General features: G+C 42.7%; 1 protein-coding gene across 10 annotated transcripts in view; it reads left to right on the forward strand.

Annotated features, from left to right (window-relative positions):
• Nucleotides 1-26,381, forward strand: part of map7d3 (MAP7 domain containing 3) — a 132,652-nt gene that overhangs the window by 57,983 nt on the left and 48,288 nt on the right. For 4 of the 10 annotated variants that reach the window (XM_078547716.1, XM_078547718.1, XM_078547719.1 and 1 more), the window contains exons 4-9: nt 2,332-2,495; nt 7,175-7,289; nt 11,461-11,553; nt 12,793-12,903; nt 24,259-24,351; nt 25,444-25,569. In XM_078547716.1, the coding sequence (XP_078403842.1) occupies nt 2,332-2,495; nt 7,175-7,289; nt 11,461-11,553; nt 12,793-12,903; nt 24,259-24,351; nt 25,444-25,569 (702 nt within the window). The remainder of the gene's footprint in view (nt 1-2,331; nt 2,496-7,174; nt 7,290-11,460; nt 11,554-12,792; nt 12,904-24,258; nt 24,352-25,443; nt 25,570-26,381) is intronic. The other 6 variants (XM_078547720.1, XM_078547723.1, XM_078547724.1 and 3 more) reach the window with 5 other exon arrangements.

A 26,381-nucleotide genomic window follows, 5' to 3' on the forward strand; every position in this document is an offset into this window, starting at 1 on the left:
TCTCCCAGATTTGTCTTTAGGCATCAGCCTTGAGCTGTTGGGAAGCTGCTTCACAACTTGCGACTTTGGCTTGTTCTGCCAGGCAATGAAAGCTGCTTGTTTCTGTTCTAGGGGATCTCATATTTCAGTCTTGTTTTTATTGACCCAGTCCTGGTGACGATGATGCTTGAACCCAGTGGTCTGGACAAGGAGTCTAGTGCAGCTGACTTTATTTGATCCCACTCTTCTGAAATTGAGTTGGATGTGTGAAGATTTTCCAGATTTATCGTGAGCTGCACCTGGAATTCCTCCCTTCGGTCCGACTGCTTTAGGACTGAGACATTGTTCGTCGTCCTCTTGGACTTTTGGGTCTTGCGATGTCTTGATCCTAGGTGGATGTTTGTCACCGATCCGAAGAAGTGGCTGATCTGCCCAGCACGCATCAGTCCCCAGCATGGATCGAGTGATACAGACATCGCTTAGACCTTTGACCTGAACACTGACATAATCCAGGAGATGCCAATGCTTTGATCTAGGATGCCTTTATGTGGTTTTGTATTTGTCCTTCTGGTAGAAGAGGGTGTTTGTTAGAATGAGGCCATGCTAAGCACACTTTGTCAGGAGGAGGGCACCATTTTGTATTGGCTTTTCCCACCCCATTTTTCCTAAAGGTTCCACTCCAGACATTGGAGTCAGAGCCAAATCCTGGCATTAGAGACTCCAGAAAGATGATCTTTTCTTCTTTTGGGATGGCAGTGAGAACTTCATCAAGGTTGGAATAGAATATTTCCATAACATCTTCGTCGGAGTCAAGGGTGGGGCATTAGCACTGATGACGGTGGCATATTGGTTATGGCTGAGCTGTAGGTAATGTGCCATGAATTTTTCATTAAACAATTGGCCAATTCTGTCAGTGCACCTGAGATCCAATTCCGGATGCAAAAACCCACTCCGTGGACATGAGGGTCGCTGTCAGCCTTTCCTTTCCAGTAGAAAGTGCAGCCCCCGCTTGTTCCTTCAGCTGCCCCTCCCCAGGAAGTCAGGGCTCAATAATGTAGCTCATGTGATACGATTTCAGCTCTTCTTTCCAGACAGCCACTGTTGAGATTATCCATGAGTGTTTTAACATTCCAAGTTGCAAATTTTCAAGTTTTCTTTGACCACAAGGATGGTGATTCCACAGGATGTGGTTCCCCAGCCAGGAGTAAGCGGGACAGCCTATCTTTAGGGCACCTTTTCCAGCCTCCTCCCCATTTGGGGTGAGCAGAGAGTATCCTGAAAAGGTCTGCTCAGTCACAGATGCTGCTGCCCAAAGACACCTCTGTCCTAACACAGGTGTCCAATGACCTTCATACATCTGTTATTTGTGTGCAAATTCTTGACTAGGGACTCCCAGGTACACAGCCCTGTCCCAACAGTTCCCCATCACCACAGAACTTGGCCAATGGATCTTGGAAGCAGCTTGCACATGACTTTGTTTAACGTGGGGACCTTGGGGCACCATCATTGTTCGTAAGATCCTAACAGGCTGGTGGTCAGATTTTGGTGATGTGTCAAACCACGATGACTGGAACCACCTTGTCGCTGCAGCATTCTTCCGCCTTCAAGCCAGTGAGACAGAGTCTTCCTTCGCCTGTTCTGCCATTAAGGACCTCTTGGAGCATTTTGTCTGGCATCTCGTCCCGACCTTGCTGCTCTGGTTGGCCCTACCAGGAGCAAGGAACTCCTGACAGCATTGCTCCAGGAATCATCGGAACGCTCCACCCTCTCCACGTCAAAGTGGTGATCCTTGGAGGGGTTCACCCATCGATCTGTGCTCAATGGCTTGCATTGGCTCCAAATCAACAATGTCTTGATTTTAAAATTCTCATCCTTGTTTCCAAATCCCTTCATGGCTTCACCCCTCTGTCTCCCTGTCCTCATCCAGCTCCACAACCTCCCTAGATCTCCGTGCTCCTCCAATTCTGACCTCTTGTGCACCCCTCATCATTCCATCCTTGATGGCTGTGTCTTCAACTGCTTTTGCCCTAAACTCAAGAATTCCCTCCCTGAACCTCTCCGCCATTCTCTACTCCTTGAAGACACTCCTTTAAACCTACTACTTTGACCAGGATTTTAGTCATCTGACTTTGACTCTCCTTATGTGGCTTGATGAATCTTTTTTTAATGACACTCCTATGGAGTACCATGGGATATTTTACTATGTTAAAGGGGCTATATAAATACAAGTTGTTGTCCTGGGTAGAAGAGTCCTGAGGTTATCAGTGTGACATGAAGTATAGAACAGTGAAAGGCATCATGTTAGTAATGATGTGGCATTATTTTTTAGTTGCTTTACATTTATTCCATCAGCTGCAAGAGAATTTCAATTGCTAGAAAAAGAAAAGAAAGCACGACTTCAATATGAGAAACAAGTGGAAGAACGTCAGAGGAAGCTGGAAGAACAAAGGCAGAAGGAGCAGCAGAAAAGAGTTGCAGTGGAAGAGAAACGGAGACAAAAACAGGAAGAGGAGAAGGTCAGTTACAGTGTTGTATAGCACAGGGTGTCCAATCTGTGGCTGCGAATCTCACAGACCCCTCCCCCATAAAACATTAGTTATAATGAATTCTACAAAAGTAGATTAAAGGCATAGTTAAATCCTTAATTCACTTTGTTTTTATTAATTCATGGCAAAGGGCAGCAGTTATTGTCCATTCTCTAATTGCCCTCTTGACTGTGGTGATAATCTACTTTCTTGAGCTGATACTGTCTGTGTGGTGAGGATTGTAGCGGTTGTGATGCAGCTATGTGAAGTCACTTCAGAGGGTGCTTAAGAATCAGCCAAATTTCTGTGGGCCTAAAGTCGTAAGTAGGCCAGACTGGGTAAGGATGGCAGATTTCCTTCCCTAAAGGCCATTAGTGAACCAGATGTGTCTTTAAACAACAATCCTCTCCCCTCAAGATTTATTTAATTAATTAACTGAATTAACCCCAGCTGCTTCGGTGGGATTTGAACTCATGTCTCTAGACTATTAGTCTGGTAACAGAACCGCTAAGCTACCTTACTCTATGTTGCACATGCCTTTAATGTTTGACTTATTTCTGCAGAGTTAAGACCTCCTGTATATTGCTACTAGTAGGAGAAGGGAGAGAGCATGCCAGAGGGCCCAGAGAAAACAAGCCAGCGAACGGTGCACCTTCTCAGCCCACTACTGGAGCAAATACAACAGAGCGCCATATCAGAGTGGAGCTCCTGAGTCACACCAGGCGATGCTTAACACAGAGATGACAGCCATAGCCATAGTGAGAGGGAAAGCTGTCACTAAAGACTTTGCCCATATTGCTGCAGATTATGCAGACTGTGCTTGGTGCATGTGCTGGGTATGATGTTGGACATGATGTCAGTGATACCTGAAACAAGGAGGAGCCCGACTGAGTCGTGTCTCACTGTTTACTACATGACACACGAGGGAACCTACATGTTCAAAACCCTCCCAAGTGAGCTTTGAAACTCAGCCTTTACAAACCCAGTGCTTACTGTACAAACCAAACGTTTCACCCATAGTTGCTGCCTTCCACTCTTTGCCATCCGCTCCCTGTGCACCAAGTAGTTGAGTTGTGTCATAGTTTCCTCTTAATATTCTACAAGTTACTCTTGAAAAGAAATAAACATAATAATACATCAGCTTCCAACATTAAGGCAGTAATCAATACTCATTGAATGATCACTCAGAATCTTAATGGCACAGAAGGAAGCCATTCGGGCCATCGTGTCTGCACCGGTTCTCCAATGAACATTATGACCTTGTACCATTGCCCTGCCTTTTCCCCGTACCTCTCCACATTGTTTCTATTCAAATAATCATCTAATACCCTCTTGAATGCCTCGATTGAACCTGCCTGCACCACACTTCCAAGCAGTGCATTCCAGAGTCGAACCACTGGTTGCGTGAAAAAGTTTTTCTCATGTCACATTTGCTTCTTTTGTAAATCACTTTAAATCTGTTGCCCTCTCGTTATTGATCCTTTTACAAGTGGGATCAGCTTCTCCCTGTCTGCTCTGTCCAGCCCCCTCATGATTTTGAAAGCTTCTATCGAGCCTCCTCTCAGCTGTCTTCTGTCCAAGAAGAGCAGTCCTAACCTCTCCAATCTATCCTCATAGCTGAAGTTTCTCATCCCTGGAGCCATTCTCGTAAACCTCTTCTGCACTCTCTCCAATATGTTCACATCCTTCTTTTAATATGGTGCCCAGACTGTACACAATATTCCAGCTGAGGTCTAACGAGTGTCTTACATAAATTCAACATCACCTCTTTGCTCTTGTACTCTATACCCCTATTAATAAAGCCCAGGATACTATATGCTTTATTAACTGCTCTCTCTACCTGTCCTGCCACCTTCAATGATCTATGCACATAAACACCCAAGTTTTTCTGCTGCTGCACCCCCTTCAAAATTTCACCCCTTATTTTATATTGTCTGTCCATGTTCTTTCTACCAAAATGCATCACCTCACACTTCTCCACATTGAACTTCATCTGCCACCTATATGCCCACTCCACCAACTTGTCTCTGTCCTCTTGAAGTTCTACACCGTCCTCCTCACAGTTCACAACACCCCCAAGCTTCGTATTATCCACAAACTTTGAAATTGTCCCCTGCACACCAAAATCTAGAACATTAATATATATCAGGAAAAGCAAGGGTCCCAATGCCGATCCCTGGGGAACTCTACTACAAACCTTCCACCAGCCCAAAAAATATCCATTGACCATTACTCTCTGCTTCCTATTTTTCAGCCAATTTTGTATCCACGTTGGTATTGCCCCTTTTATTCCATAAATGATGCTTGGCTGTAGATTTCATTCAGATTTTCAGTTCTAGGCAGCTACTTTGCTACCTGAACTGTTCTGAAAATTTCTATTTCAGTTACCTTTTGTGGACTAAGGATACGAAGAGAATGTTGACTATGAATCCCTCCACTTCAGTATTTTTGCTGCATATATCAGGAATGGTTCTGCTTTTCCCTCTTCTGTTTATTTTGCACCACTAATGCTCTACAGAGGTGGTAGGTAGAGTATGAAATTCTGTGCCGTCTGCGTTAGCTGTATAAAGGCCACTGAGAGAGAGGTTTACAGCACTGCCCAGTTGAACTATTATTGGCCCTCTTATTAAATGAAACATCAGGTCTATTTGTCGCTCTCTCTTCCTTTATTCTCTGTGACCAGAATTTAAATCTGGCCTAGACAAATAGGACAGGAACCTTTTTTGGCACTAAGGCCCCACAATGGACTTGTTCAGTTCTGATCCAGCCCTCAATAGATGTGGGCCAAAATCAGCCATGGCGAAGTACAAACTGATAAATGACTATCTCACTCAGAGGACAAAGAAATAATGGCTGGAGACAGATGGAAGACAGGCATTTACAGTAGGGGCAAAATACTGCCGATGCTGGAAATCTGGAACAAAAACAAAAATTGCTGGAAAAACTCAGCAGGCCTGACAGCATCTGTGGAGAGAAAGACAGAGTTAATGTTTCAAGTCTGTATGACTCTTCAGATCTGAAGAAGAATCATATGGACTCAAAACGTTAACTCTGTCTCTCTCCCCACAGATGCTGTCAGACCTGCTGTTTTTCCAGCATTTTTGTTTTCACTTACAGTAGGGGTGCTTGTTTGAGTTAGATTGCCAAACCGAGAGAGAGAATAGAGAGACCTTCACTTTATATGTGCTCTCTGCCCCACCGGACGATTGCTGTTTCCAAAGCAGCTTCATAAATGGAGACAGCTATGACCTCGCCTCTGATCTGTTCAACTGGTCCAGACTGGATATTAGGAAATAAAAACAGAAAATGTTGGAAATACTCAGCAGCTGGAAACGCTTGACCTGACTGACCTGAAACGTTAACTGTGTTTTTCTCTCCACAGATGCTGCCAGACCTGCTGAGTTTTTCCGGCATTTTTGTTTTTGATTCAGATTTCCAGCATTCTGCTTTTGGACATTCAGAAGTGTGGACCACTGTAAATTGATCATTAACAAGGGTCAGACACTGCGTGAAAACATTTGTCTAATACAAGTCAAGTTATAACAGTGAGAAAGGGCATACATCTCTTGTACAAACATCTTCACTGTATAAAAGATGTACTGCTCCTGTAATGTATGTGAGAGAGGTAAATTATTGTCTGCATAAAGTAAGATGAAAAGTCCCTGCATGGTCCTAGCTTGAAATCTGCCATTAACACTGTAACCAGTTAGACTCAGCCCGGAGAAGTTAGCACTATTACATTCAAGTCCCAGTGATGAGAAAGACTTGGCTGTAACAGCAACATATCTTTAGAGTTTTTGTTGATCTCTGGAACATGTTTTTTTTTTATCCCTGAAATTTGTGGATGATATTGATGAGATATTCTGATGAGTTTTACTTTGGGATGGAGTAGAATTTTGTTTTTAATTTCTGATCTGAGCGTTGTCACTTAAGACTTAAAACTGTCTCCTTATATTTTGAACTTTCGTTTAGATGAATTGGCAATAATTTCAGGCACACCCACACAAAGCAAACACTACCATCAAAGCTGTACAACAGGATTTGGGAACATGGTGGAGTCTACAGTGCCCACAATATAAATACAGAAGCCCTATCTCACACCATCCAGGAGTGGTGCGTCTTTTGTATAGGGAAGGTACTCTGTTTATAAAGGAGATGTATGTCATTTCTCACTGTTATACTTGACTTCTTTTAGATAAATCCTATCACTGTGTGGCCAGTTTTCCAAATTCCACTCTGCTTCTATTACATGTTTACCATTTTCTTGGCTTTGGAGCATTTAATGACTTGTGTTGAGTATAGACATTCCCTCAGTAGCTTCAGGTACTGAGGTGGGGGAGTGGAGTCTTACAAAAGCAACATCCTTTAGAGTCTCCCTGTCCTATGATCCAAAGGACAAAAGGTAGAAATCCTAATGTTATAGAAATGCTTTTTTAAAATTAATATACAGCAACAGAAACAACGTACTGGAAAGTCAAGAAATGCAAAGATGCTTGTGATGCACAGTGCTCCTAGGCAAGTGTAAACCTGACAACCCCTATGACTTCCATGCAGTTCTGGATGCGAGTGAATTGCTATCAAAATAACTTCAGAGAATTGGGAGAAAAAAAGTTTCCCTTCTCAACCAGTGCACCTTTAATTCTGTTTCCCTATTTTTGAAACTGAGGTAGGAGCACTATGAAGCTGTGATGCGACGCACCTTAGAACGGAGCCAGCGCTTGGAGCAAAGGCAAAAAAGATGGTCCTGGGGAGGAGCTTTAACAACTGAAAAGGAAAGCTCAAATGGTAAGTACCACTTGCAGATACTCGCTAGTGTACCAATAACTTCATAGTTATGGGTGACAGTTGATTTCTAATCGAAAACATGTGAATTTGAGTCACGAGGTTTTCATCACTCTTATGCTCGTCTTCAATTCTTTCTTCATTCTTGGGATGTGGGCATTGCTGGCTAGGCCATCATTTATTGCCCATCGCTGATTGCCCTAGTTTAGAGGGCAATTGCTGTGGATCTGGGGTCATATGTAGGCCAGACCAGGTAAAGACAACAGATTTCCTTCCCTAAAGGACATTAGTGAACCAGATGGGTTTTTACAACAATTGTCAATGGTTTCATGGAGCCCATTAGACTTTTAATTCCAGGTTTTTTTATTGAATTGAAATCTGCCGTGGTGGGATTCGAACCCAGGCCACCATAGCGTTACCCTGGGTCTGTGGATTACCAATCCAGTGACAATGCCGCTGCGCCACTGCCTCCCCGTATTGACAGGTTTTATCCATTCTTGGCCACGGTAAAATAAATCTCGATAAAGTAAGAACTGGAAGCTGGTTTATCCAAGTTGAATCATCCCTCAAATATCCCATCAGTTACAGGAAAATCTTTTCCTTCCCAGTGGGAGGAAGATAAATGATGAGTTCCCAGTAAAAGGAGAACTTCAAGTTAAGGAAAGGGAAAACCTTCACAACAATTTAAGCTATTGAGAATGAACAATATATTCTGAAGTTTTATCACCTTATGAAGACCAGAGGTGAGGCTTACCCTCCCATTTATGAAGAGAATTGCACCAGTTCCTCCCTGACTGGGTGCCAGTTGTACAAACAATTCAGATTTTTTGTGCAATCAAAACACTTGCTGATGCAAATGATCCTGTTTCTATGTTGCCTTCTCTGTGACTCCATCCTTTGCCCTGTTCCTATGATTTATCAAACTGCCCTTCAAGAACAACCACATTTGTGGGATCCATACGTTTCCCAATGATATAACTCCACCCTTCTGAAGCCACCATATGGTCCTGGGCTATTGTAGTATTCAGTTGCCTCTGTAATGGGTCCTGAATGAGTATTATCTTCCCATAGCAAAATGGATGCTTTTCTGGTCAACAGCACCAATGTAATTATGATATTGACTCCATTTCCTTTCCTGGCTTGTCACTCAGAAGGAGCCTAATGATGTGAAACCTCAGTGTTCTCTTTTACTTAGTTTTCTAAGGCTTACTTTCTTCCAACTTCTCCCCTCTGCTGCTGTTTACCAGATTCATACCTTTCCAGACACAAGTCAATTCATAATTCCACAGCTCCAGTCCTGTTCCCTACCAGATTGACTCCAGGATCATCGTTCTTCTTTTCAAATCATCTTATGGTCTTTCCCCAATCTGTTTGGCAAGTTGTTCCCATCTGTATCTTGTAGCTTACACCCAACGGTCATCTGACTTCATCAGTTCCAGCCCTAGGAGGTCCACCACCTCTGCTTACTGTTTACTCTGACATAGCCCATCCCGAGTGCTGGAATGTTTTATCAAATGATCCTATGATGGGGCCTCCACTCCTGCACATGGTTCCTAAAGTGGTGTTGCTTAAATGATTATAAGACTCCTTGATGTGATGTTTCTTAATGGTCTCTGCAAGTTGCTCCCAGTAGAAAGAAAAATTATTGGCTCCATCAATATATTTTTTTAAATGGAGTTGAATAGTTAGTAGACATTATAACACAAAGCAAGTAAATGTTGTTCACCCTGATTGGGCAATGTGATTTGGATGGTCCCAAGATCAAAGCTTGTTGAATCATTAAGTACAATGTTGCAGGAATGTGGAACAATTGGATTTTAAACACTCTGCTCCACTGTGGGCTCCCCTGTTCTCCTTTCCATCTTGCAGCCTTGCACCCTTGCTTTGTGCTGGCACACTGCTTAGATAAATAAAAAATTACTTCCGGGAATCAGTTGCCAATTGTAATGCCAACCAGGCGGTATTTTTAAGATGTATTCAGAAAGATGTTTTATTCATCAATGTTCGTTTGTATAAGACTTTTATCACTGTGCTCAGAGGAGGATCTGTCACTCAGCAGGGAGCGTGGGGAATGTAGTGCAAGTAGACAACATGTGTTGTGAGGAGTCTTTTTACAGATGTTAATGATCAATAACTAATCAGTGGTTTAGGGGAGAGTAGGCTTGAGAGGGTAGAAGGCTCTTCCAGCAATACTGAAGCAGAGTGAGGGAGGGGCAGATGCATCACTGTTTGAAGAGTAGAGGTCATGAGCTGGGACATGGAGCTGAAGCAGGTTAGAGCAATAGGGTGCAGGGAATGGGGTGGGGGGATTGTAAACCTGGACAAGTGTTTGGAATTCAGTGCATTGAGGAGAGACTGGGGGTAGTGGGGGAGGTGGTGTGGAGGTGCAGACAGGGCAAATGAGCTTACGGTGTTGCAAATACTTAAGAGACAACTCAGAACCTTCCCTATCCTAGGAATGAGTTCTAGACACACAATCTTTCACTTATGAATTTATTAGAGGAAATTATACTCAAAGATAACACATGGGCGATGAGATGGCTGCAGAGAATCTCGTGTAACAAATCCGGAGTTCAGAAACAGGGTAGCCGACTCTCAACCTTCCCTAACTAGGCATTACAATATTCCGGTCACTGTATCCTGAGCCTCAGGCCATTGAATCATAGACATCCCATAGTTTACATTAGCTCAGCATTCCAGAGATACCATGGCCTTGTGTCAGCTGTAGCCTGTCGAGCTACATCTAGGAGAAAGGGTAAAGGCAACTAAGACAGAGATTCATCCACAAGAAGGTCAGGACTACACAACTTATACTTTAAACCACAGAATGGAATACCCCCTTCTTATCCTTGGCCTAACTGATAAAACACACTTTACAGGTATATTTTACACTCTCCTTTAAGAAGACGTTCAATTTTTCAAGAATCAATCCAAAGTGATTCTTAGCACCTGAAGGTTTATTCCTGTACTATTCTTTATTCAACCTGGTAACCTGCAATCTTAGAACTGTCTTCCACAGTGAGGTTTTCTTTACACAGAGTGTCTCCCTCTAGCCCAGGCCAGGTGAGTCCTCCAGCCTCGTTTTAACTCCCCACAAATTTGGCCTTTTCAATCCGAGTACGAGCTTCCACCCACATCCCTACGCAGCAGACCATTGACACTTTTTTTTGCCTTTAGCTGTTCACTCTCCAGGATCCAGGCAAACTCAAAAACATCGTCAGTGATACTCAGTGATATTCTAGGAAAGCCTGTAACCTTACCTTTACAATGGCTTTCTCTGCATCTTTCACCATGGCAACATGAATCACATGGGCCTTATATCTAGATAGAAATGCTAATTATCCTTGAGAGCCCACCTTTCTTTCATTTTGGAAGTAAACGGACGGTTTAAGATACAACTGTTTGCAACCCAACATTCTCAAATTTGTTCTGAGACTTTGGAGACTCTGTCTCCACTGCTAACAAACAGGCTGCTGCCATTGTCTGCAAACGTAAATACCTTGCGCCTTCTTCCCAGTAAAACCAATTGTACCCTTCCTTGGATCTCGAATAATGAAACCATCCAAGTTTACTGTCAGGCAGACTTCAGAACAGGTCGCATGACCCCTTCCATTTTACCTTAAGCTAAAGGCACAGCCCCAAAACATAAGTATCTTTTAAACCTTATAATTGTAACACAAACAAACAACTATCTTTGGACTCCAGCTTGAAGAGCCTGTAAAGGATTCTGAGCTGCTTGGGGCATGTTTGTGATGCTGCCTGCTTCAGCTGGCATGGAGTTCCCAGTATAAGATGGAAACTGAACAGCTCTCACTAATTGTAGCTTTCTATCATGCATACAGTGGAGGTTGCAGAGTTTGTATTAGTAAGGCTGGGGGTAGGGAGGTGCTGAATATGTGTGTATGCATCCAGTGGAGCTGAGGCTTGGGTGTAAGCAATGTTACAGAAGTGGAATGAGGTAGGATTGTGGGTGAATGGGGAGTGGGACATGAAGCATGAGCCAAACAGGACCATTATCTCGTTTTGTTTCGACCCTCCTCTTAATAAGCATTTACCTTTGATAGTTCCCATTGCTCAGTTCCTGCTGTTATTAATCACCTTGTGTTTACTGTCACTGATATTTATCTATTAATTTGCATTGTTTTTGTTAAATTATAATTTCTCTCTTGTTTAGGTGTTCCTGAACATTCCTTAACTCCACCTTTAAATTTGTCTGACTGCCCCCCTCCTTCCTCAGACTCTCAGGCTTCCACTGAAGATGGTTCTGGTTTGGAACTATGATACCTGCTTGCTGAAGATTAATATTCAACTTTAATGGATTAGTTAATGTTGCAAACTAACTTTTTTTTTAAGCTGGATATAAAAAGGAAACTAATCTCGGGCACGACCAGCATGTAATTCTCGCTTTGTTTCCCTGCAAATATTGGGTATGGATGCATGCACCTGGTTTGTAAAAGCAGGAATTATAAAATGGTATTTTATCCTGAAACCATTAGTTATACTAACACCTGTCCGATGTGATAATTCAGACAGGTGCTGCTTCATGATTCGGAGATTTTTTACCTTAGCTGTAGGTCAAGCTGCATTGATGAGCATTTAGAAATTGAACTTAACCCCTAGTCTTTGGAGTTGCATAAATCGTATCTTTCTGTTTCCATGACCGGAATGTGTTTTAGTTTATTATGATGTTTATTACACTAAATGTTCGTCAGAGAGGCGCCTGGGACTGTGGAGCTCCCAGTCACAATAAATGATTATATTTAACTCCCTGTTATGATACTTTAAAGAATTAAATACAGCGATGTTACAATGGCTTGAGGAGTGTAGCTTGTTGGGGCACTTCCAGCTCAGGCCCCATTTTGAATGCAAGCCAAACTCTAATACAGTGCTTTCCCTCAGTTAGTCTCCTTTGTGAAATGAGTTTGGGCATTCTTGATCCTGATCATGAGAAGTGCAAGACAGTTTGAACCAGTCAAAACTGGTGTGGGCAATGGAAATTGGCTTTTTGGAGTTGGGTTGGACTTCATGAAGGCTTCACTGTAGAACTGGAACGGGCTTGTAAGCTGGGTATACCTACCACTGGCACAGGGCACTACACCTGTTCCATTGCCCAATACATCCTGTGCACAACATTCAGCAGCCCATTAGAGCTTTGAAATAAGCAAAATGACCTGATAAACAGATTATGACTGGGAATATTAACAGTCACCATTGTAAGCAAATTGTAACAGTTTTTTAAATTTAAGTTGAAAGTCTTATTTTCCATTGAATTCTGGCATCTGATTTGAAGATTTTCAAACTCTGAAACTGCAGACCCAAGCCAAGAGCATTCATGTATTCAGTTCCTAATACAACTCTGTTGAATTGATGTAAATTTCCTCTCCAGTGTATGTTTTCAGGATAAAATATATCTAAAATATGCATGGTGAAAATGGGTCTTTAAAACAGTTACTGACGTTGTATCTGAACTCGTCTCGATGAGCTGAGTCTTATTTTCTCCCTGCAGCTGTAGACAAACGTTCTACATCCACTGCCAACCTCATGAAACAGACACAGCCAGAGATGAGCAAGCGTCTGTCTTCATCCTCAACAACACTGCTAAACTCTCCTGACAAAAGTAAGTGGGCTGTTCCTGGATTGCACACATGTTGACATGGCAGTTGTCATAGATTTAACTTCAGAGTATTGTATTGCTCTTCAGCAGATGGCCATCCTATAATTCGAGTGTGTGCCTTTACATCAAGCTACAGTGATAAAGGATGGTAAACAGTAATCTCTTAAAGCTAGGGTGACTATTTAAATCGGAATAACTGATTGTAAATGATTGATCTGGTTGTTTGGGTTGAACAGGCCGCAGTTAAGGACTTGCATTTTGCTATTCCTCACTCACGCATTGGTGTCCTCTGATTGGGCCATGGTAAATATATGAACCTGTTTCACATCTGTGAAAATGGGTGCTGAATGCAGTCAGCTTCTCTGGAAGTTTAAGAAGGACATGAATCTCCAAAATTGTTTCCCCAACCAGTACTGCAACACATAAAAGCAAAATACTGCGGATGCTGGAAATCTGAAACAAAAACAGAAAATTTTGGGAAAAACCCAGCCGGCCTAACAGCATCCGGGGAGAGAGAAACAGAGTTAATGTTTCGAGTCCGTATGACTTCTTCAGAGCTAAAGAGAAGTAAAAGTATGATGAAATTTATACTGTTTAAGGGGGATGGAGCAGATGAAGCTGGATAGAAGATGGGGGCAAAGATTAACAAAGATGTCATGAGCACTCTGGAAAGAACAACATGACAAGTGACAGATGGCCCTTGTGGGGCTGGGGGAGGGGATAGTGGTGGGAAAAAGATCGAAAATAGGATAAAAGGTGGGGATAAAATTATAAATAAAAATGAAAATAAATATAAAAATAAGTGGATAAAAAATAAAAGTTTAAAAAAATAAAAATGAGTATTGAAGAAAGGGGATAAGCTTACCCTTGTCCTGCTACTATCACATTCTGCTTTCTTACCTTAATGCCACCATCAGCACCTCCTTTAGCCAGCACCACGACCATTAACACCTCTTTATCCTTTTGTTCATGACATCTTTGTCAACCTCTCCTTTGCCCCTACCTATCGCTGGCCTTCTATCCAGCTTCACCTGCTCCACGCACCCCCCCATCCCCCGCCGCCCTTAAACAGTATAAATTTCATCACAATTTTACTTCTCGTTCACTCTGAAGAAGAGTCATGCGGACTCGAAATATTAACTCTGTTTCTCTCTCCACAGATGCTGTCAGACCTGCTGAATTTTTCCACCATTTTCTGTTTTTGTTTAAGTACCACAACAGACTGTGCAAGTCAGTAATGATTGGTCCGTTACCTTAATCTCAAGAGTATGAATCAGACCCAATCTTCTCAGACCATTTTCTGAAACCACCAGCTGCTGTGATATTGACTAGTGTTTATTGGCTCTCACTCTAACAGGGAAAAGCTGACACACCACCTGTTATCACATGGACTCTCATATAAATTCCACTAATGGTGCTGAATGTAATCTTAAACCACAGGAATGGTCAACAAAGTTCTGATGATTTCATCAAAATGGTCCAAGTGTTTGTTTCTTTGCTACTGTTGTGCAGTATTCTCCATCTCTTGAATGTTTCTGAATTGCAGATGGCTTCAAAAACGCTTTGCTTTTTCTATTTGTTCATGAGATGTGGGGGACGTGGGAGTCACAGTCTAGGTCAGCATTTATTGCCTATCCCTAATTGCCCTTGTTTAGAGGGCATTTAAGAGCCAGCTACATTGCTGTGGGCTAGACCAGGTAAGGGCGGCAGATTTCCTTCCCTAAAGGGCATTAGTGAACCAGATGGGTTTTTACAGCCATGGGCAATGGTTTTGTGGTCTTTTAACTCCAGATTTTTACTGAATTCAAATTTCATCATCTGCACGGTGGGATTTGAATCTGGGTCCCCAGAGCATTACCCTGAGTCTCTGGAATACTAGTCCAGTGACAATACCACTATGCCACCACCTCCGCCCCCCCACCCCCACCCCGATGCATCCAATTTGGAAGGATCATAGAATGGTTACAGCACAGAGGGAGGCAAGAGCAACTCAGTAGTCCCATTCCCCTGTCTTTTCCCTGTAACCCTACAAATTCTTACTCTTTAGATAATGATCAAATGCCCTTTTGAAAGCCACCACCCTCTTATGCAGTGCATTCCAGATCCTAACCATTCACTGCATAAAAAGGTTTTCATTCACCTTGAATCTGTGCCCTCTTGTTCTCAATCCTTTCACTATTGGGAACAGTTTCTCCCTATCTACTCTGTCCCAATCCTTCTTACCTCTATCAAATCTCCCCTCAACCTTCTCTAAAGAGAGTGTACCAGCTTCTCCAATCTATCCTCTCAACTGAAGTCCCTCGAACCATTCTTATCAATCTTTTCTACGCCCTCTACAAGGCCATGCTTTACTTACTAAAGTGAGATGTCCAGAACTGGACACAAGTTTCCATTTGAGGCCAAACCGATGTTTTGCAAAGGTTCACCATAACTTCCTGGCTCTTATACTCTGTCCCTCTATTTATAAAGCCCAGGATCCTGTACACCCGATTAACCGCTTTCTCAAACTGCGCTGCCACCTTCAAAGACCTGTGCACATATACCCCGAGATCCCTCTGCTTCTGCACCCCCTTTAGATCCTGTATATATATTGCCACTCCCTGTTCTCATTCTTCCAACCACAATGAATCCCTTCAGACTTCTCTGCGTTAAATTTCACCTGCCACGTGTCTGTCCATTCCACCAGCCTGCCTATATCCTCTTGAAGTCTATCACTATCCTCCTCACAGCTCACAATACTTGTAAATTTTGTGTCATCTGCAAATTTTGAAATGTGCCCTGAACGACCAAGTCCCATCATTGATAATTGCACAATGTTCAGCACCATTCATGGCGACTCAGATAGTGAAGCAGCCCATGCCCATATGCAGCAAGACCTAGAACAACATTCAGGCTTGGGCTGACAAGTGGCAAATAACATTCTCACCACAAGTGCCAGGCAGTGGCCATCTCCAAAAAAGATAGAATCCAACCATCGGCCCTTGACATTCAATGGCATTACCATCACTGAATTCCCCTCAAGGAGGTAGGGCTCCTTGATGCCACACTCAGTTAAATGCTTCCTTGATGTCAATGGCAGTCACTCTCACCTCACCTCAACACCCTGGGGGTTACCATTGACCAGAGACTAAACTGGACCAGCTGTATAAATACTGTGGCTACAAGAGCAGGTCAGAGGCTGGGAATTCTGCACAGAGTAACTCACCTCCTGACACCCCAAATGCTATCCATCATCTACAAGGCACAGGTCAGGAGTGTGATGGAATACTCTTCACTTGTCTGGATGAGGGCAGCTCCAACAACACTCAAGAAGCTCAACACCATCCAAGCCAAAGCAGCCTGCTTGATTGGCACCACATCCACCACCTCCGACTTCTACTCCCTCCACCACCGATGCACAGTGTGTATGATGGAAGTCGCGTGTACAAGTACCATCTACAAGATGCATTTCAGCAACTCACCAAGGCTCCTTAGACAGCACCTTTCAAACCCACGACCACTACCATCTAGAAGGACAAGGGCAGCAGATAGATGGGAACACCAGCACCTGGAAGTTCCCCTCCAGGCCACTCAGCATCCTGACTTGGAAATATATCGCCGTTCCTTCATTGTCGCTGGGTCAAAATTCTGGACCTCCCTCCCTAACAGCACTGTGGGTGTACCTACATCATGCGGACTTCAGTAGTTCAAGAAGGCTGCTCACCACCACCTTCTCAAGGACAATTAGGGCTTGGCAATAAATGCTGGTCTAGTCAGCGGTGTCCACATCTCATAAAAGAATTAAAAAATTACTTTCATCAACCTTCTGTTACTTCATTAAAAAAACTCAATCAAGTTAGTTAAATATAATTTCCATGAAGCAATTCATGTTGGCTTTCCTTAATTATTCCACATTTCTCAAAGTAACTGTTAATTTTATCCCAAATTATCATTTCTAAGAACCTTTCCACCACCCAGCTTAAACTGACTGGTTTATGGTTGCTGGATTTATCCTAATGGCCTAACAGACTACTTAATTCAAGGGAAATTAGGAATGGGCAATGATGCTGGCCTTGCCAGCAATGCCCTTATCCCATGAAAAAATATATTTGTAAAAATTCTTTTTGAACAATTCAGTTTGAATTCAATTCTCCAGTGCCCTGACACCACCCCTATATCTAAGGACATAGCATCCCTGCAATTTCCATTCTCACTTCCCTCGATATCCTTGGATGCATCTCATCGATCCTGATGGCTGATCAACTTTAAGTACAGACGGCCTTTCTTATACCTCCTCCTTATCAAATTTTAGCCCATCCGGTGTGTCAGCTACCTATGACTTTGACAACATCGTCTTCCTTTGTAAAGACAGATGCAAAGTATTTATTTAGTACCTCAGCCATGTCTTCTGCCCCCATGCAGTCACGATATTTTTCTTTAGATATCATCTGGTTATTTTGAATTAGACTCATTACTTTTAAAGCTGCAGTATTCTCCTTTGTATTCAGGATGATTGAGACAAATCTCATTTATAAAAGCTGTGATTTTTGTTTGGATGATTTTAGAATGCAGTTTATTTTGCATGGTACGTCTGTAGTAAATAACAAGCTGAGGGACCTTGATTTGGCCACTGCATCTGCAGTAACAGCCATGGTTTACTGCACTGAGTATAGAAATTTCAATTGGTAGTGTCTTACTTTTCTTGATCTCCTTGAACCAAATGTTGAAATTCTAACCAAACTGTTGTGTACCGCCGGGCTAACCTTTGATTATCATATTGACGGCTTCCACAGTGTTGGTCTAAGTGAAGGAATGTGGGTTGTTAAAGCACAGGGTTGTTGGCGGAGCTGGGGGGGGGGAAGAGGAAGTTTTATTGATTGATTGATCTAGAGAAAAGTAGCTGTATGACTGCCCCTTAATAACAAAGTCTGCTAAAAGCATAGAATAAACAGCACCTAAACAGAATATTTAACCCCGCTAGCCTCTGTTAGTATTTGTATTCCACGGGTTTCCTCCCATTCCATCTACTTCGTTTCAGTCTTTCAGCATAGCTTTATCTAATTTACTTCAGCTTCCATTTGAAAGCATTCAAAAACTCGGTTTTGCTGTTGAAAATCTGCAAAAAAAAATGTTGTTTATATACCATATTTACAGCTTTTGATTTCAAGTATAACTTCACATCTGACCAACCACATGCAACTGTCGTCTTGTGTTTATGATGCCTCAGTCTCTTGAGGATTTTCCTCATGACTCCCCAGCCCTTCTGCCGAGAAATGAAATACTGTTTAAAAAAAACCCAGGCAAACTTTAAAAATGAATTCCTGTTTGTATAATATGCTTTGGATTGCTGATGGTGAATGCTCTCCCTTTTATCTCTTTTATGAGAGGTTTATATAAGCGCTTTGATCTTTGCCGCTCAAGCACAGTTACTATTTATCCTGCGCATTGTCACGTTTCTGTGTTTTAAGTGCCGGGCTGAGTGGCTTACACAATCACGTCACAGACATTCAAGCCACTTCTCAATTGGTTGCACATCCCCCAAACTGTGCTTTCAGAGCTGACGAAACCCTGGGACTGAACAAGCGAGTGGACTAATGTCTTATTCCCCTCTCAGCCCTCAGCTAGCTCGCCTTCTACCTGACAGCTTTTCACAACTTGCTATAACTGCTGCCTAGGGTCCCAGCTGAAAAACAATCTGCTTTTTAAAAATGAGCAGGAAAGTACTACAAAATGTTGCAGATTTTTGTTATTTTATTGTTTTTTAAAATCTTGCTTTGTGTTCCACAGACAACACTAGGAAAGGAAGTTGAGTTATATTCAGAGCTAGTTCTGAGACCTGGTTTCTGCTTCCATCATTGAAAAGTTATGTCAAAACTAAGGGCTCATAAAGGCCACTTGATTCTTCAAGTGAATCTTTGTATTGAGAGCTCCAGACCACAAAAGCTATTTGTTCCTTTGGCCATCTCCAAAATTTACAACCAGCAATAGAACATTCACTACCTAGATACCAAAATTGCTTTGCTTGAGCCTGCAATTTAGACTGACATATCAATGCAATACTGAGAGAGCGCTGCACTGTCGGAGGGTCAGGACTGTGGGAGTGCTGCACGATCGGAGGGTCAGTGCTGGAGGAGTGCTGTACTATCAGAGGCTCAGTACTGAGGCAATGCGGCACTGTCTGAGGGTCAGTACTGAGAGAGCATCGCACTGCCGGAGGGTCAGGACTGTGGGAGTGCTGCACTGTCGGAGGGTCAGTGCTGAAGGAGTGCTGCACTGTCGGAGGGTCAGTGCTGAAGGAGTGCTGCACTGTCGGAGGGTCAGTGCTGAAGGAGTGCTGCACTGTCGGAGGGTCAGTGCTGAAGGAGTGCTGTACTGTCGGAGGGTCAGTTCTGTGGGAGCGCCGCACTGTCGGAGGGTCAGTACTGAGGGAGCTGATAGCAAGAACAGATAGCAAGAGATTCTACAGGTATTTAAAAAGGATAAGTGTAAGTAAAGTGAATGTTGGTCCTCTAGAGAGTGCCAATGGGGAGTTAATAGATAATAAGGAAATGGCAGAAGAAATGAATAAATGTTTGCTTCTGTGTTCACTATAGAGGATACAAAAAAGCATTCCAGTAATAGTTGTAAATCAGGAGGTGGAAGGGAGAGGGGAGCTTGGTGAAATTACAATCTCTAGGGAAATGGTACTGAGCAAACTGATGGAGCTGCAGGCTGACAAGTCTCTGGGTCCCGATAGACTATATCCTAGGATCTTAAAAGATGTGGATAATGAGGTAGTCGATGCGTTGGTGTTAATTTTCCAAAATTCTTTAGATTCTGGAAAGATTATCAGATTGGAAAGTAGCAAATATAACCCCTCAGCTGAAGAAGAGAGGGAGGCAGAAAACAGGAAACTACAGGCCAGTTAGCTGATGTATATTGTGGGGAAGTTATTAGAATCGATCATTAAGGAGGTTATAGCTGGGCACTTAGAAGAGTTCAAGGCAATTGGGAAGAGTCAGCATGGTTTTGCGACTGGAAAATCATGTTTAACCAATTTATTGGAGTTTTTTGAAGGAAAACCATGCGCTGTGGATAAAAGGGAGCCTGTTGAAGTACTGTACCTGGATTTCCAGAAGGCATTTGATAAGGTTCTATGTCAAAGGTTATTACAGAAAATAAAAGCTCATGGTTTAAGGGGTAACGTATGAGCCTGGATAGCAGACTGGCTTGAAGAAAACTGAGAGTATGCATAAATGGGTCTTTTTGGATTGGCAGAATGTGACGAGTGGAGTCCCACAGGGGTCTGTGCTGGCCTCAGCTTTTTACAATTTACATCAATGACCTAGATGAGGGGAGCGAAGGCATGGTAGCTAAATTTGCAGGTGACACAAAAATAGATAGGAAAGTATAATGTGAAGAGGACATAAGGAGGTTGCAGGCAGATATGGATGGATTGATTGAGTGTGCAAAGATCTGGCAAATGGAGTTTAATGTGGGAAAATGTGAAGTTCACTTTGGCAGGGAGAATAAAAAAGTACAGTATTACTTAAACGGAGAACAGTTGCATAATTCTGAGGTGCATTTAGGTGTTCTAGTGCATGAAACATAAAAGGTTAATATGCAGGTACAACAAATAATTAAGAAGGCTAATGGAATGCTGTCCTTTATTGTGAGAAGAATTGAACATAGAAGTAAGGATGTTATGCTTCAGTTATACAGGGAATTGGTGAGACCACATCTCGAATACTGTGCTCAGTTTTGGTCTCCTTATTTAAAGAACGATATAAATGCGTTGGAGGCGGTTCAGAGGAGGTTTACTAGATTGATACCTGGAATGAGTGGGTTGCCTTATGAGGAAAGGTTGGACAGACTGGGCTTGTTTCCACTGGAGTTTAGAAGAGTGAGGGGTGATTTGATTGAAGTATACAAGATCCTGAATGGTCTTGATAAGGTGGACGTCAAAAGGATGTTTCCCCTTGTGAGTGAGTCCAGAACTAGGGAGCACTGTTTTAATATTAAGGGTCACCTTTTTAGGACAGAGATGAGGAGAAATTTTTTCTGAGGGTCGTGCAGCTTTAGAGCTCTCTGCCTCAGAAGGTGGTGGTGGCGGGGTCATTGAATATTTTTAAGATGGAGGTGGATCGATTCTTGATAGGCAAGGGAATTAAAGGTTATCGGGGTTAGATAGGAATGTGGAGATCGAACCACAAGATCGTCAGCCATGATCTTATTGAATGGCGAAGCAGGCTCAAGGGGCCAAACGGTCTATTCCTGTTCCTATTTCTTATGTTTCTTATGTTGGATGGTCAGTACTGAGGGAGTGCTGCGCTGTCGGAGCGGCAGTAATGAGGGAGCTCCGCACTGTCACAGGGCTGGTACTAGGGGAATGCTGCATTTTCGGAGTGACTGTTGCTAGGGCAGCGCAGAAGGAGCATGCACAGGTCAGAGTGCCATCTTTCAGATGCAATGTTAAACCGAGGCACTGTCAGCCATCTCGTGGATAAATAAGACCCCATAGCACAATGAATAGGGAAATACCTCCGTGTCCTGGCCAATATTTATGCTTCAATGAACAGACTAGAAAGCAGATTAGCTGGCCAATTACCTTGTATCAATATGTGTTTGAGAATTGATAGCTGTGTATGCCTATCTTGTAACATTGGGTAGACATTGACAGTGAAGTGCCCTAGGGTATCCTGAGGCCCCTGACAGACAGTGTATAACCGCAACTTCCCCCCCCCTTCCCCCACCCTTTCTCCCAATGCCTGTCCGACTTCCTCATAAATTTACTAGCCTTTATTCTCTTTCTTTGCCACCACATTTTGCTATTGAATTTGATTTATTATTTCTCCACCCATTTTTTGCCCTGTCCAGATCCATCTGTACTGGAAAAGCCAACCCTTATTGTTCCAGCTTTTCTCCTCCCTCCTCCCTGGTATCATTGGCAAAATTTGACCCTTTTGTCTCTGTCATTGATTGAGAAATGGAGATAGTGAATGGAAAAGGTCCCCAAACCCTGATCCTTCAGGCAGCACTCCAGTCACCACCTCCCACTCGGGCATATCTCCATGCACAACCTCCCTCTCTCATGATGCAACCAGTTAGCAAATGACTCCAATCGCAGAACTTCACTGCAGGTGTCCAGCAGCAAAAAAAATGAAACAATTAAAAGGTAAGATAGACCTGCATTTCTAGAGCACCTGCCATGTCCTTGGGAAGTTCAATGCACTTTACAGGCAATGAAGTACTTCTCAAGTGTAGTCCCTGCTGTAATGTAGGAAATTAAGAAGTCAGTTTATGGGCTGCAAGCTCCTACAAACAGCAATGAAGCAAATGGCCAAGAAAACTGTTTGGCGTTGGTTGAGAGGATAACATTGGCCAGGTAGGGCTCTGCAGCCTGTGGCTCCAGAACCACATGTGGCTCTTTGATACTGATTTGCAGCTCCCAACCTTTTCCAGTTAGATCACGTTCACGTGAGAAAAGCCTAAAAACATTTAAGTCAAGCAAAGGAAAAGCTACATTTTAATTGTGGGAATTAAAGGGCTAAACATCATACTGCACTTTGCAAAGTCAAATGATTATTTTAATGAAAAACATTTTTGTGCTCTAAATAAAACTGTTTGAGTGGTATAGCTGCACTATGGTTAAAGATAATACCTTTGTTTTATCAAGCACGTTTTATGGTTGTGACCATTATTGTTTCTAATAGCTGAGATGATAACTTATTCTGAATTTACTATTGGAAGCTATTTTTTATCATGAGAATCAAACAATTGTCTTAATTCTGCATTACGTTAAAGTTTGTTTTAAAGATTATTTCACTGACAAAATTATAATTTTAAGTAATTTAAAAAGTCCATTTTATTTTAAATCTATTTCATTGATACATAAATTCAGTACATGTATTTTACTTATTATTTAAGCAAATTATGTATTCTAGCAGAGACACTCGGCAATTTGCTACGGTTTAGAAATCTTGAATTTTCATGTTGTGAGGTGTCAGCTGTGGCTCAGTTCATAGCACCCTCGCCTTTGAATCAGAGGGTTGTGGGTTCATATCCCACTCCCGGAAACCAAGAACTGTGATTGTACTCGAAAGAGTTGCAATCTGTGACAGTTGATAACTCGAAAGAATTAAGTCCAGGGGTCAGTCTCGAACCTGGACTGCCTGATTCAGAGTCACCAGGCATCCGCTGTACCCACAAGGGCCTTATTTTTTTTTTAGAGGTGTCAGCAGTGGCTCAGTTCATAGCACCCTCGCCTTTGAATCAGAGGGTTGTGGGTTCACGTCCCACTCCTGGAAACCAAGAACTGTGATTGTACTCGAAAGAGTTGCTATCTGTGACTGTTGATAACTCGAAAGAGTTTCATGTTGTGACCCCCAATATTTTTTTTAGGCAGTTTTTTAAAAAGGCTCTTTAGGTTAAAAAGATTGCCGAGCCCAGATCAGGGAGAACTCCTGCTCCTCTTCAAATAATGCCATGAATATTTTCATTCCACTGAAAGAGCAGGCAGTTTAATGTCTCATCCAAAATGTGGAACCTACGACAGTGCAGCACTCCCTCAGTACTGACCCTCTGATAGTGCTTCGCTCCCTCAGTACTGACCCTCTGACACTGCAGCACTGACCCTCAGTACTGACCCTCTGGCAGTGCAGCACTCCCTCAGCACTGACCCTCTGACAGTGCAGCACTCCCTCAGCACTGACCCTCTGACAGTGCAGCACTCCCTCAGCACTGACCCTCTGACACTGCAGCACTTCCACAATACTGGAAGTGTCAATGTGCAATTTTTGTTGAAGTTCCTGAAGTGATTCTTGAACCTATGACCTTCTGACTCAGATTTGAGAATGCTATCCACTGAGCCCCAGCTATCATGTTATGTAGTACACGATTGAAATGGGATACTGTGGGTTTATGCTTTAGTTCTGAAGCAGAATTGTTAGTCAGTTCCTAGGTTGTGTTACGGAGCAGTGCATTCACTAATCAGTTTCTTTCACCCAATTAACAGAAATTGAATTTGATTTTTTAAGTATGTCTTTGAAGAAAAGAAGTGCTTCATTAAACAGATTGAGTAATAAAACCTCTGAACCAACACAAAGTGTCCCAGTTGGAACAAGCAGGTGCAGGAAATGCTCTCTAGCCACATTTAACATGCTATTTGATCAAATGTTAATGTTTCATTACTCCTTAAGAAAAAAAATCAAGCTGTCTTGTAGTCGCCTTCTATGCCAGATAGTTATTTCAGTCAATCTTTTAAGTATGCTTTTAGTCTAAAGCCAGATATTAAATGAGAATTCGGCAATTTTTGAATTTTGGATGTGAGCCCAGTGTTTGGAAGCAGTCTTTGTTCGTTAGGATGTTGTGAGAATAATAGACAATGCCCTTGATTCTTAGGTACAGCGGATAAGAAGAGAAGCTCTTCATTGAATAGATTGGCTAGTAACTCTCGTTCATCTTCTCAATCAGACAAGAAGGAAGATCTGCAAGGTGGCTGACAATTTGCATCAGAGCTTTCCCCTGTTACATGACGTAAATGTTCAATGAATATTAAATGTATCTAACTTGATCCTATATTAATTTATTTACTGTGATTTGGAATGTGCTGTGTCTTAAAATCGCACCAGTTGAAGCACAGAAAACCCTGACTGTTTATGTTCGTTTCTCATTGGGGAAATGAGCTCAAAATTAATTTTTAGTTTTCTGATTGTTTGCGGTGACAATATTGAAGGACCTCTGTTGACACCATGAAATCCAGTCTGTCCAGCTCCTGGCTTTTTCTGTGCGATTTTAACCATGCAGTTGTAAACCTGTTGCATCCTGTTTGTGATTAACCTTCTTGAGTTTGGAAAACTTTTCAGCTTGTTGGTCATAATGATCTGACGTTAAACCTTTAATTCACTAACAGAATGTTCTAAACTACTTTGGAACAGAAGGTCACCCCCTAACTTCACAATATTTTTCCTTTTTTAGGCTTGCACTGGACCATGTACCTCTAATGTAACTCCTAATTTCTTAATACAGACATGTTGTGCAGATAGCTGCTGTCCCCTGACTAGGTTACGCCACTTGAGCAGAGTCGGCTGTGGCAACATTCTGTTTACTATAGGTAGTTGTCTGGATTCTGGCTGCTGGAGTTGAGCTTATGCCTCCGCACACTAACAAGCAGGTTACTGTCTCCCCACAACCAGTGGAGCATTTGTTTGCATATACACCACATAAAGCATGCTGACATATTAACCAAGCCCTGAGCTTATCAGTGTACTGTTTGAACACACCTTGCTTCTTTTGAGGCTGGCAGACTCGTGCTTAAATTTGTTAATGACCAGGAGTGTATTTTGGGAACGCATCATGCCGGTTGATTATTGTTTGCCCCCAGTTATCTACTTGTTTGGTATAGTGAAGTTTTTGTTTTTAACCCTTCCTTGGTTTTGTTTTTCATGAGCATTCACTAACCTAACTAACATATTTTTGTCATGATTTATGTGTTAATCCTTCTTTCTTCCCATCCACACCCCTCTCCTCCCTCCCTCCTCAGTTAAAACCATGCTGACTCCCTTTTGATTTATTCCTGTCCCTCAGCTCGGCGTTCCCAGAACAATCCCCTGGAGAGTAATATAATCAGCCGTCTGCTGACCCCCACACAGTCCTCTTTAGCTAGGAGCAAGAGTGCTGCTGCTTTATCAGAAGCTGGACAAAGTTCTGCAGGTAATTCTCTTCCAGCAAAGAAATCATCTCTTCACATCCCAAGCATTTGTTGAACTTGACTGCATTTAACACTACCTACATACACACTGACCTTCAATGCACACCACTGCTTGGCGGCTCTCTACTTTATGCTGATGTAACAAAGTGTACTCAGCTAGCTCCAGGACCGATGATTAGGAGGCATCAGCTCCTGCCAGCCTGTTCAGCCAGTATGATGGTGACAGTGAACCTTATCAGGTCTCAGCCCAGTCACCAGGCATAGTACCTCCCAGAGCTAGAGAATACCCACCTTGGTCTGGGTGGGGTTCAATGGGCAACTCAGGCTGGTGGGAGAGGGGAAGAGGATTGGGGGCTGGTTGGGGAGGGGTACGGATTGGGACTGGTGGGGGAGGGGTACGGATTGGGGGCTGGGAAGGAGAATGGATGGGCTGCGAGGTTGCTACAGGCTCACCACCATTCAGCCGACTAGCACCACGTCCTACTCTGCAGGGTGCTGAATTGAAGGGAATGTGGATGGTGAGGGGCAGAAAGTAAAAACGTTTGTTAAATCATGAAGCTGAGATCCTTTCCATTAAATATTTTTTAATTTCTCCCAAGTGCTTCATTTTCCAGGTCTAGCAAAGTTTGTCATTCATCAGATTTTAATTGTTCAAAAGATAATTTTGTGACACTGAACGTGGTCCAGAAAAGGAAGTCCGATTATTAAGGATTAGAGTTGGATATATAACCTAAAAATGCTGATTACACACAAAGATTACATCTCTAAGAGTGATTACATAAGGCTGCACTGTTGACCCTGCTACAGAATGTTA

This window comes from Cetorhinus maximus, chromosome 8, assembly GCF_964194155.1.
Source record: "Cetorhinus maximus chromosome 8, sCetMax3.hap1.1, whole genome shotgun sequence".
In the NCBI taxonomy this organism is placed as follows: domain Eukaryota; kingdom Metazoa; phylum Chordata; class Chondrichthyes; order Lamniformes; family Cetorhinidae; genus Cetorhinus; species Cetorhinus maximus.